Raw genomic sequence first — 12,956 nt, forward strand, 5'->3', positions numbered from 1 at the left:
CCGCCAAATTCCCGCCGAAGAACCGGACGGGCAGCCCCAATAGCGGACAGAGTGCCGCCCCTTTGTATTGGCCGCCCCAAGTACCTGCTTCCTTAGCTGGTGCCTGGAGCCGGCCCTGCTTACAATAATGTGTATTTCTAAATGTATATTACAGTAATTTTTGGAAAGTGTCTTCACTATACATCTATTTGGGGAATTTTAGTAAATTTTGCAAGAGAGCATAGCAGAGTTTGCAGATTCAGTCCAAATCTGATTTGTAAATAACTGGTCTGTAAGTAGTATTTTCACCATTGTTTACAATTAGACAAAGAGGGCTGGACTATAAAGTAACTTGTTTTCTCACTCAAATATGTAACTAATTTTTCCCAATAATTTTTCCCAAACAGCATTTCTACTGGCTTTGACTTATAATATCCATACCCTGTTATTATCCCAAGGCATTATCTTCATGGAACATGTACTTTTTATTCCAGTCTTAGAAACTGATCATGAGGTCCTCAATGACTATAACTCCCACTGAAGTTATAGGAGATGCTCAATACCTTGCAGGATCAGTCCTTAGGACCAAATTCTGCTGTCTATTACAGCAGCGTAAACCTAGAGTAACTTGTTTGACAACTCCATTGTAAAAGAAGAATTTGGCCCTTAGTAACAGCTATCATACTTCAATATATGTAAAAAATGACACTGACTCCTATAGAATATTAATCTTATTTTAAGAATAAGTATGAAAATGATTAGCAAGTTATCAAAGCTGTCATTACCTTAAGGTTAATCAGGAAATTTGGTTTTAATTTTAGATTTCTAATTTTCTCTATTTGCTCCGAAATAGTCATGTATTCCTCTGAGAGAGAAGGAAATCCACTGAGAACATAACCTGCCAAATAAAATTTGTTAAATACATCTTTTGGAAAGTTATTTCAATATACTAAATATTTATATTATTATATTATCTGTTTTAAACATTACATCTAGATAGACGTATAACTAGAATCATTTGTCATGGCCACCCACATTGATAGCTAAAGTTTACCTGTGATTACCCAAAGTGACATAACAAAGCTGCAATACTTTCAAGATAACTATATAATTCTCAAACACAGTTAATTCAGTTAATGAACATAGAGAAAAATTGCCCAAAATAGACACTAACAATTTTATATGTGCTAAATATTACCTTGAAATCCAATCTGGAAAGTCTGAATCATGTAGCAATTACTAGTAATGCATGAAGTTATATAGGCTATTTATACTGAGAGATGCATGCTCAGTAGCATCTAATGTCATTCTGTTCTTTGCTGAGTGGCAGGTGGAATATTAAGGTGATTGAAAATGATGGAATAAGAGGGCTTGAATAGAAAATGTTTGGTTTGGAAATAGACTGAGTCACACTGACCTATGGAGGTGAATTCAATAGGGAGTAGGAATTCCATAACTGTATTTTGGGAAGGAATCTCCTCCCATGCTCTGGAGGTGAGAGCTTTCTGAGAGAGATTGGATCACTTTTTCTTGGGACACAGAGGGTTATCCTTGTATTAGGGAGGTGGGAGATCCATGGGATGCAGAACAAATTCCTTTACAATGAATGGGAACTAGACTCTGTTTTTCAATGTAAGGTCAGTGGCTAGAGTTACAACAGTGTATATATATCCTTTGCATGCATAGCCTAGATCTTTCTCCAGCCATGGACTCCAGCCATGTATATGAAGCAACATAAGGTAACAGGGGGACAAATGAGATTCATGTCTGTGCTCTTTGCATCTAGTTTCAAGTGCAGAAAGTCTACCATCCTGGTGACAGATCTTAGTGTGCCCATCTGGTTTCTGAATCCTGGGCTGGGATGGGCTAGTTTGTGTACTGATCATTCAAAATATCAGAAAACTGATGCTAAACTGATCATATTCTGTGTTGTGGTAGCACTGGAGGCACCATGCTTGACAATGTGTGTGACTTCAATGTCCATGCAGATGATTACTTTTCTAGAGTATCTCAGGATTTTATGCTTGTCATGATGACCATAGGACCATCCTAAGTAGTTTCTGACTCAGCTCACATAGCTTGTCTGTTGCACTATGGATCTAGTATTTGGGTTGGAATGGAGATGGGGGAAGTTAAAGTTACCCTGACATTTCCTTCTGTAAAGAGGCTTTGCCTGCTGTGGTAAAGGACCAGTTCTGGTACTCTGTCCTTGAAGGGTGATGGAACCTGATGGCTTCCAGATGACCCAAATGAACATAGGAACAGCTATACTGGATCTGACTTCTGATCCATCTAGACCAGTATCCTGTGTGCAAAAGCACTAGATGCTTCAAAGAGCAAGAAAACCCTCAGTAAGCAGATGCAGGATAATTTTGTCCCCATGAAAGTCTAATCCTAATTCCCAGTAGTTAGAAATTGTCTTAAATCCTGAAGCATGAGGTTTTATATCCCTTCCAATACTCTTTTTTTTTTTAAATTAACTATTATAAATTTAAATATTTTTCTTATCTATATAAAAATGTCCAATTCTTTTTTGGATTTTGCCAAATTTTTGTCTTTAACAACATCTTGTGACAATGAGTTTCAGAGTCCAATTAGGGTTTGAGTGCAAAAGTATTTCCTATTACCTACTAGTTTTGAATCTGCAACCTTTTACTTTCATTAAATGTTCCCTTGTTCTTGTGTTATGAGAACAGAAACGCCTATTTACCTTCTCTATGCCATTAATTATTTTATCATGTCCACTCTTATTCATTTTGTTTCTAAGGTAAACACCCCAATCTCTTCAACATCTCTCTGTATGAGTTTTGTCATATTCCGAATCATTCTTGTCACCCTTCTCTGAATGGCTCCCTACTCTAATTCTGCATTAGCTTTTTAGAGAAGGGGAACCCATTACTGCACACAGTATTCCAGATGAGGGCATATCACCCACTTAGATAATGGCACTATAACTTTTTACACATTATTCTCCATCCTATTACTGATGCATTCTAACATCTTGTTTGCTTTTTGACCACAGCTGCATATTAAGAGCAGAGGTTTTTATTGAGATGTCCACAATGATCCCCGGGTCCCTTTCCTGACTTGGTATAGTTAATTTAGAACCCTAATAAACTGTACAATGAGTTCAAAATTTTCCTTCTAATGTGGATTATTTTGCATTTATCAATATTTAACGTCATCCACCATTGTGTTGCCCATTCACCTTGCTTAGTTAAATCCCTATGAAGTTCTTCACAGACTTCTCTGGACTTGACTACTTTAAATAACTTTTTATCTACACATTTTGCTATCTCATTGATCATCGTCCTTTCCAGATCATTAGTATATTAGACAATACCAATCTTAACACAGATCCTTGAGGCACCTTCCTGTTAACCTTTTGCCATGACAAAATTAACTATTTATTCCTACAGTTTCCTGTGTCTTAGCCAGTTTTTGATCCATGACAGTACTTTGTCTCCCACCCCATGAGTATTTAGTTTCTTTAGTATCCTCTTTTGACCTTGTTAAAGACCTTTTGAAAGTCAAAATTATATCAATTGGTTCTTTTTTTATCCACTACTTTATTGACATGTTCAAAGAATTCTAACATTAGTGATATGATTTTCCTTTGAAGAAACTGTGCTCTGATTAGACTATCATGTCATGAGCTTTCAGGTGTTTTATTTTCTGTTTTCAATCATAGTGTCTACCAGTTTACCAGCTACAGATATAAGGTTTACTAGTTTATAATTCCTTAGAACATCCATACGGCCTTTTAAAAAAACAGATAAATTTCCTAACCTCCAATTCTCCAGTGTTGCAGCTGTTTTAAAATGAGAGATTATGTATATCTTTCCTAGCAGCTCAGCAACTTCATACTTAAGTTCCTTCAGAACTCTTTGCTGTATACTATCTGGGCCTGGGGACTTACTTCTTTTTAAAATTATTTTGTTCCAGAACTACTTCTTTTGACACCTCAATCTCTGACAGTATTTCATCTTTATTACAGACAGGGCCGGCTCTAGACCCCAGCGCGCCAAGCGTGAGCTTGGGGCGGCATTTTGCCGGGAGGGCGGCAGGCGGCTCCGGCAGACCTTCCGCAGTCATGACTGCGGAGGGTCCGCTGGTCCCACGGCTCCGGTGGACCTCCCGCAGGCGTGCCTGCGGATGCTCCACCGGAGCCGCGGGACCAGCGGACCATCCGCAGGCACGTCTGCAGGAGGTCCCCCGGAGCCGCAGGACCGGCGTGCTTGGGGCGGCCAAATTCCTAGAGCCGCCCCTGATTACAGAAAATCAAAAGGATATAATTTGGCTGAAAAATATCACTCTGTTGTTGTGTGTATGAGTACATAGCACTCTTTTGTCCTCCACGATCAATACAGTATTCCCTAAATGCCATCTCAGGTCACTATAATTTACAGATATCCATGTTCTGCATGAAGCAATGAAGACAGATTCTACAGTACTGGTGGCAAAAATGTCTGACTGAATCCGACAGATTGCAGTGTAGCAGAATTTTTAAATATCATATGCTATGGATATACAAGAAGACAAAAATAAGTTTTAGAGGGCTAGGGTGGGCATACTTTAAAAGTTCTGGAAAATGACAACACATACCAAAGTGAGCAACTTCTGGTGACTCAATCTTTTTCAGAATCATCTTTGTAATCAGTTCTTCAGGAATACTTTGACCTCCAAAAAGCAATTCCTGCATCTAAAGGGAAATGTAAAGCATAACATTCTACAATATTTGCATGGTGGCCCCATCCAGCTGCCACAGACTTCAAGGGGAACAAGATTGGGCCTTATGAATATCATGAAATTTAATAAAACAGTAGATTTTACCTTAAGTCCATATTCTGTTCCTGCAGTAATATTTTCTTCTATTACTTCCAAAGCTAAAAAATGTACAGAATACAGAACAAAATTAAAACAATTAATAAAACATACTGTGTGTGCATTAGTATGTTTTCATGTACACTGTTAGCCTAGCATGGCTGTCTTTATTAGTGATTTCATATGATCATAATGTAACTACTGTGAAATCTGGTGTTGAATCTTTGAGCCCAAAAACATTTCACATATTAAGAAGTCAAGTTTCAAAATGAGAACAGTTCAGGCATACAAAGATGTCAGTTTTAAAGTAATGAGCTGAGACAAAAGGTTACCCTTTAAATGGTCAAATTAAACAAGACAGTGCTAGTTTGATACCCCCTCACACTCAAAGCTCCTGCATATGGCTTTATGAACTGCAATGATGGGGTGGAGCCTCAGGGGATAATCCTGCAAACCCTCCACATATATAAGCCCCACTGAAGTCAAGGGGCATTCCACATGCAGAGAAGAGGGCCGATCCTCATGTAGCTGAAAAATTCTCATTCTATTTTTTTCCTCACATGTGAAATAGTTTAGATCATGTGTCACTTTGTATTAAAAAAGTGGGAAGACTTAAGTAATCTATTTTTGCATTGATGGAAATAAAGTTAAGAGATTTTATTAAAACAGAAATTTTGGCATGATTTGAACTTTAAGCATTAAAAATGTGATAAAGACATTTTATTTGATATGTTATAAAGCCTCTGGTCTCCACAAAATCTGAAAGTTTTTTTTTGGCCACCAGAGGGCTTCCATATGTTCTAATTAATGCACTAGAAATAAATTGAGATTTACAAGGGAAATAGCTAACACAAAAATTGAAATCCATAATGTTTATTCATAACAAGATTTACTGAGCATGCATATTCCATGAAAAAAATCAGCCAAATCATGTATATTATAATTAACTAGAACAAAGAGTTGCTTAAAGTAACTTCTCTACAGTTAAGGTTGTTATAAGCTAATTTAGCCTTCCCCCATTTTTAATTTAAAGAGTTGCATCAATCTCTAAATTTGTAGGATATATATGGGACAGAAGCAAAAAATTTTCTGCAAAATTTAAGTGAGCATAACAACATAAGAATGGCCATACTGGGTCAGACCAAAGGTCCATCCAGCCCAGTATCCTGACTACCGATAGTAACCAATGCCAGGTGTCCCAGAGGGAGTGACCTAACAGGTAACGATCAAGGGATCTCTTTCCTGCCATCCATCTCCATCCTTTCATTAGGAACTGGGGAAACTTTTGGGATGGGGGGAGCCTATACAGGAGAGATGGTCTCCACCTAAACCAAAATGGAACCAGACTGCTGGCACTAGACATTAAAAAGGTTGTAGAGCAGTTTTTAAACTAGGAGATGGGGGAAAGCCGACCGCTGCAGAGGAGCATGTGGATCGGACACAGACTTCTCTTAGGGGAGAGTCTAATGATAGAGAATCTCCAGGTTATAGTCAGGAGCAGAGGATGGAAAAGGATAATGTAAGGGCCAGATCAGATGATAAACAGTCACATAAAAAAGAATCTGACACATCAGAAAAGGGCAGACAAATAAACAGGGACAAGTTTTTAAAGTGCTTGTACACAAATGCTAGAAGTCTAAATAATAAGATGGGTGAACTAGAGTGCCTTCTGATAAAGGAGGATATTGATATAATAGGCATCACAGAAACCTGGTGGACTGAGAGCAATCAATGGGACACAATCATTCCGGGGTACAAAATATATTGGAAGGACAGAACGGGTCGTGCAGGGGAGGGAGTGGCACTATATGTGAAAGAAAATGTAGATTCAAATGAAGTAAAAATCTTAAGCGAATCCACATGTTTCATAGAATCTCTATGGATAGAAATTTCATGCTCTAATAAAAATATAACATTAGGGATCTATTATCGACCACCTGACCAGGACAGTAATAGTGATGATGAAATGCTAAGGGAAATTAGAGAGACTATCAAAATTAAGAACCCAATAATAGTGGGAGATTTCAATTATCCCCATATTGACTGGGAACATTTCACTTCAGGACGAAATGCAGAGATAAAATTTCTCGATACTTTAAATGACTGCTTCATGGAGCAGCTGGTACGGGAACCCACAAGGGGAGAGGCGACTCTAGATTTAATCCTGAGTGGAGCGCAGGAGCTGGTCCAAGAGGTAACTATAGCAGGACCGCTTGGAAATAGTGACCATAATACAATAGCATTCAACATCCCTGTGGTGGGAAGAACATCTCAACTGCCCAACACTGTGGCCTTTAATTTCAAAAGGGGAAACTATACAAAAATGAGGGGGTTAGTTAGACAAAAGTTAAAAGGTACAGTGACTAAAGTGAAATCCCTGCAAGTTGCGTGGGCCCTTTTTAAAGACACCATAATAGAGGCCCAACTTCAATGTATACCCCAAATTAAGAAAAACAGTAAAAGAACTAAAAAAGAGCCACCGTGGCTTAACAACCATGTAAAAGAAGCAGTGAGAGATAAAAAGACTTCCTTTAAAAAGTGGAAGTCAAATCCTAGTGAGGCAAATAGAAAGGAGCACAAACACTGCCAACTTAAGTGCAAGAGTGTAATAAGAAAAGCCAAAGAGGAGTTTGAAGAACGGCTAGCCAAAAACTCCAAAGGTAATAACAAAATGTTTTTTAAGTACATCAGAAGCAGGAAGCCTGCTAAACAACCAGTGGGGCCCCTTGACGATGAAAATACAAAAGGAGCGCTTAAAGATGATAAAGTCATTGCGGAGAAACTAAATGGGTTCTTTGCTTCAGTCTTCACGGCTGAGGATGTTAGGGAGATTCCCAAACCTGAGCTGGCTTTTGTAGGTGACAAATCTGAGGAACTGTCACAGATTGAAGTGTCACTAGAGGAGGTTTTGGAATTAATTGATAAACTCAACATTAACAAGTCACCGGGACCAGATGGCATTCACCCAAGAGTTCTGAAAGAACTCAAATGTGAAGTTGCGGAACTATTAACTAAGGTTTGTAACCTGTCCTTTAAATCGGCTTCGGTACCCAATGACTGGAAGTTAGCTAATGTAACGCCAATATTTAAAAAGGGCTTTAGGGGTGATCCCAGCAATTACAGACCGGTAAGTCTAACGTCGGTACCGGGCAAATTAGTTGAAACAATAGTAAAGAATAAAATTGTCAGACACATAGAAAAACATAAACTCTTGAGCAATAGTCAACATGGTTTCTGTAAAGGGAAATCGTGTCTTACTAATCTATTAGAGTTCTTTGAAGGGGTCAACAAACATGTGGACAAGGGGGATCTGGTGGACATAGTGTACTTAGATTTCCAGAAAGCCTTTGACAAGGTCCCTCACCAAAGGCTCTTACGTAAATTAAGCTGTCATGGGATAAAAGGAAAGGTCCTTTCATGGATTGAGAACTGGTTAAAGGACAGGGAACAAAGGGTAGGAATTAATGGTAAATTCTCCAAATGGAGAGGGGTAACTAGTGGTGTTCCCCAAGGGTCAGTCCTAGGACCAATCCTATTCAATTTATTCATAAATGATCTGGAGAAAGGGGTAAACAGTGAGGTGGCAAAGTTTGCAGATGATACTAAACTGCTCAAGATAGTTAAGACCAAAGCAGACTGTGAAGAACTTCAAAAAGATCTCACAAAACTAAGTGATTGGGCAACAAAATGGCAAATGAAATTTAATGTGGATAAATGTAAAGTAATGCACATTGGAAAAAATAACCCCAACTATACATACAACATGATGGGGGCTAATTTAGCTACAACGAGTCAGGAAAAAGATATTGGAGTTATCATGGATAGTTCTCTGAAGATGTCCACGCAGTGTGCAGAGGCGGTCAAAAAAGCAAACAGGATGTTAGGAATCATTAAAAAGAGGATAGAGAATAAGACTGAGAGTATATTATTGCCCTTATATAAATCCATGGTACGCCCACATCTCGAATACTGTGTACAGATGTGGTCTCCTCACCTCAAAAAAGATATTCTAGCACTAGAAAAGGTTCAGAAAAGAGCAACTAAAATGATTAAGGGTTTAGAGAGGGTCCCATATGAGGAAAGATTAAAGAGGCTAGGACTCTTCAGTTTGGAAAAGAGAAGACTAAGGGGGGACATGATAGAGGTATATAAAATCATGAGTGATGTTGAGAAAGTGGATAAGGAAAAGTTATTTACTTATTCCCATAATACAAGAACTAGGGGTCACCAAATGAAATTAATAGGCAGCAGGTTTAAAACAAATAAAAGGAAGTTCTTCTTCACGCAGCGCACAGTCAACTTATGGAACTCCTTACCTGAGGAGGTTGTGAAGGCTAGGACTATAACAATGTTTAAAAGGGGACTGGATAAATTCATGGTGGCTAAGTCCATAAATGGCTATTAGCCAGGATGGGTTAGAATGGTGTCCCTAGCCTCTGTTCGTCAGAGGATGGCAGGAGAGAGATCACTTGATCATTGCCTGTTAGGTTCACTCCATCAGGGGCACCTGGCATTGGCCACTGTCGGTAGACAGATACTGGGCTAGATGGACCTTTGGTCTGACCCGGTACGGCCTTTCTTATGTTCTTATTATGTTCTCCCTCCTTTGCTACAGGATATCTGCTCCAGCAAGCTTAGTATAAAACAACAAAAAGCTGCTGGAGACCTACGCTTATTCTTTTTGTATATGAGTCTCTAGCCCTTTTCCTTGTTGAGATGTCTCAAAATGACATGCCTCCCTAGTAATCAGTTGACGGTGGAACAAAAGAGAATATTTCCAATTAAAGGCTCTGCTCCTGCAGACCTTTAGTGATCTTCAGGGAGAGGGGGTGAGGAAGGTGGAGCTGGAGAGAGCAGGAGACCAAAGGGGCATTTCCTATTCCTGTGGACCTGCTAAAGCCGGCAAGATGGGAGACCCCCACTGCCTCAAATGAGCCTTAGAATGTTTTCTGGTGGGGGGTTGGTATTGTCAGGATAATAGCACAGATTTGCTTTTACTATTATTATTATTTATATTGCAGAAGTGCTGAGGAGCCCAACTCATAGACTAGCACCCCATTGTGCTAGGTACTGTATAAACACAGAACAAAGATAGACACTACCTGATCCTGTAAGCTGAGCCATGCAGTCAGACCCCTGTGCCTATGTGGACCCACCACAGACTTCAACAAGGTTCCACATAAACATATGGATCTGCTCATGTAGATCATCTTACAGGACTGGGCCTTACTTTGGTCATTAGGTGTTACATTCCCTCCTGCAAAAGAGGAGAAAACTGACTTGTTTAGCACCCATGTAGCTAAATGGCAGAGCATTTGCCATGTTCAACAATGATGTGTTTCCTGAAAGATTATCACAGTTTTCCCCTACCAATGAACTTCACTGTGGTCAGTAAAGTACCATGTAGAATTTCAGGGAACATAAAGAAAGCTAAAATAAAAAGTATTATAGTTGATATTTACCTTCAATGAGTGTGCATTTCCATAACTGAGCTATTTTTCTAGCTAATGTTTTCTTCCCAGTACCCTTAAAATGAAAAAAGACATATTTTCTTAAAATTAGAATGACTTTGTCATTACTGTACTCACATAACAAAATGCAATGACATGCATGTCCTGTTATTATTTCTTTGTAATACAGTAGCCACTAAAAGCCCTAGTCAGGATCAGGGCCTCTATTCTATGTGCTATAACACAAACCTGCTTAAAGTCACTGGACAACATGTAATGTATTTCCCACTATGATTGATATAATTGTTCCCTTTAACTGATTTCCTTCATATTAAATATATTTGTAATTATGAGTAAGGCTATTTTAAACCTTTAATAAGAGTTGCTCATGAGTTTCTATAAAAAGTTTTTGTAGGACTAAAATGTCACATCCTTCATCTCAGGCTACAGTTAATTTTTTGGGTCAAGTTTGAGTAAAACCTTTCTGCTGTTTCAGAGTAAGGCAAGAAGGGTAAAAAGAAGGTGGGTGGATAATATTTCTGAAACATTTTTTGCACTTAAAATATGTACTCTGTGTACAACTAATACTTTCTTACTCTGCAGATCTGGTGTCTATGCATATTCGGTCTTATCTGATAACTTCAGTGAAAAATCATTTTTGCTGTGTTTTCACTTATGTTAGCTCTGAAGAGCCAACATAGCTAAGAGTGAACTGATTCTGCTAGGTCTTGTGCAACATCAATAAAATTGTTAACTAAGTTTCATATCACACAGATGTACCTAAAGACATAATTTGGCCTGCTGAACCTTTATTATTGAGTATTATGCAAAAGAAGGAAGGATCCAAGATATAAACAGGAAGTCCTATAATGCCATTTAATGGTCACTTTTCAGAGTAAAATTACAGTTTAACCCAAAAATGTTTGAATGTTAAAGTATCAAACATGACATGTAGTTAGTCCTCAATGAAGATTCATAATCCTGATAAATTTGAAAAATTAATTCAGAACATTATAAGTGACTGAAACTTGCATCATGAACACATGCAATATGTACATTTTCTTATGTTTCTATGTTAAAATATAATGTGCATCATAATCTTCATCTTGGCACAAATTTGGAGCAGTGCTGTTAAATTTGTAAGCATTTGTTTCCTAAATCCCTTAAGTATGACTCCAGATTATTTTTTTTTAGAGGAAAAAGAACCACAAAGGAAATAAAAAGCAAGAACCTAATTTAGTGTAAATTTGAGGCTGAGAATTTAAATGCAAAAAGTCAGTAAGTTAAACAGTTAAAGACCCCCACAGCAACATTAATTTGATTAACTTTGCATGTTCTGTTTATAGTTTTTACAAAAATGAAGGTTACTTACCTGTAACTGGAGTTCTTCAAGATGGACTCTACATATTCCATTTGTGGGATAGATTAACAAGCAGTACATCTCACCCAGGATGGTGGGATACAGAATCCTAATTGAACAAGGATTGAAGTACTGCTTTCCCAAACTTTGCATCTGATCTAGACTCTAAAGGCTTGTATACACGGTGGGTGAATGTGTTCTACGTGGGTGAGATTTCTAAACCACACTAATGTGTTGCGTGTTAAATGGTCAATGTAGGTGCTGCTGGTATGCACTAAAGGTTGCCTAGTGTGCTTTAACATAATACTGTTTTTAAAAGCACTAAGTTAAAGTGCACCAGCAAGGTCTACACAGGCCAATTAATGCACAACACATTAGGGTGCTATAGAAATCTTTGAGCCCTAAGTCTAATGAGTGGTGTATAGTGAAAGTGTTAATTGAACTTTCTGTATGACTTGTAAGATGCTTTATTAGAGAACCCCATAGAGGCTACCTGTACTCTGGCGGGATGTGGCCTAACCTATTCAGGGACATAGATATCCTAGCTTGTATGCTTCTTTAATACACAGTCCCCATTTAGAAAGTGTTTGCACACTGACAAAGTGTTTGCATTTTGCCTTGGTTTTTCTCCTTACAAGAGATAAAGATTGGGTCATTGTCTAAAATGCTTCGGAAGTAGTAAGCTACCACCCTTCTAGCACCCAATGTATGTAATTTAGCCTCACCATCCTGGCTGTGAGATTTGTGAAAAACACTGGTAAATTTATAGACTGATCAAGATGAAAATCATCTTAGGCATTGTGATGTTCTGTACCTCATGGGAACACACTGCACCCCCATGTTCATCCCTATAAAATGATTGTGTGGTATCCAATGCAAAGTTTGTCATGTCAGGTGTCTTCAGAAGGCTCATGATGCACTGAGCATTGTTGTTAGAGTAACTGTTGCTATAGTAATGTTATAGGTTGTAATTTCATGTATATAGTTATGAGGCTGAAAATGTGTCCTCATGACTAAACAAAACCAGGCAAAAACTCCCCAAGAGCAGAGGGGCAGTTCACACCTCATCAGGGCATTTATGGGACAAACCCAGCCCAGCCTCACAGAAACAAAGGACACTGGCCTAGGCAGCAACAAAAGAATCTGGTGGACTCTCGAATGAGTCACCACCCTTCCCTTGGTCAGTTAGGGACTACAATGAGGTAATGCTCACCTGACCCTGAAGGGGGGGGGGGAGCCAAGAGGGAAGAAAGAACATGATAAAAGGGAGAGATGTTTGCCATGCTCTTCCTCCTCCATCTACAGACATCATCACCAAGCGACTGAAGTGCTGATGAAAGGGG

General features: G+C 38.6%; 1 protein-coding gene across 8 annotated transcripts in view; it reads right to left on the bottom strand.

Annotated features, from left to right (window-relative positions):
- AK9 (adenylate kinase 9) overlaps positions 1 to 12,956 on the bottom strand; it is a 212,832-nt gene that overhangs the window by 189,226 nt on the left and 10,650 nt on the right. For all 8 annotated transcript variants that reach the window (XM_045009542.1, XM_045009545.1, XM_045009543.1 and 5 more), the window contains 4 exons: positions 10,266 to 10,329; positions 4,813 to 4,865; positions 4,585 to 4,681; positions 765 to 877 (listed from right to left, as the gene is read on the bottom strand). In XM_045009542.1, coding sequence (XP_044865477.1) covers positions 765 to 877; positions 4,585 to 4,681; positions 4,813 to 4,865; positions 10,266 to 10,329 — 327 coding nt within the window. The remainder of the gene's footprint in view (positions 1 to 764; positions 878 to 4,584; positions 4,682 to 4,812; positions 4,866 to 10,265; positions 10,330 to 12,956) is intronic.

Source organism: Mauremys mutica, chromosome 3 (assembly GCF_020497125.1).
Source record: "Mauremys mutica isolate MM-2020 ecotype Southern chromosome 3, ASM2049712v1, whole genome shotgun sequence".
Taxonomy (NCBI): Eukaryota; Metazoa; Chordata; order Testudines; family Geoemydidae; genus Mauremys; species Mauremys mutica.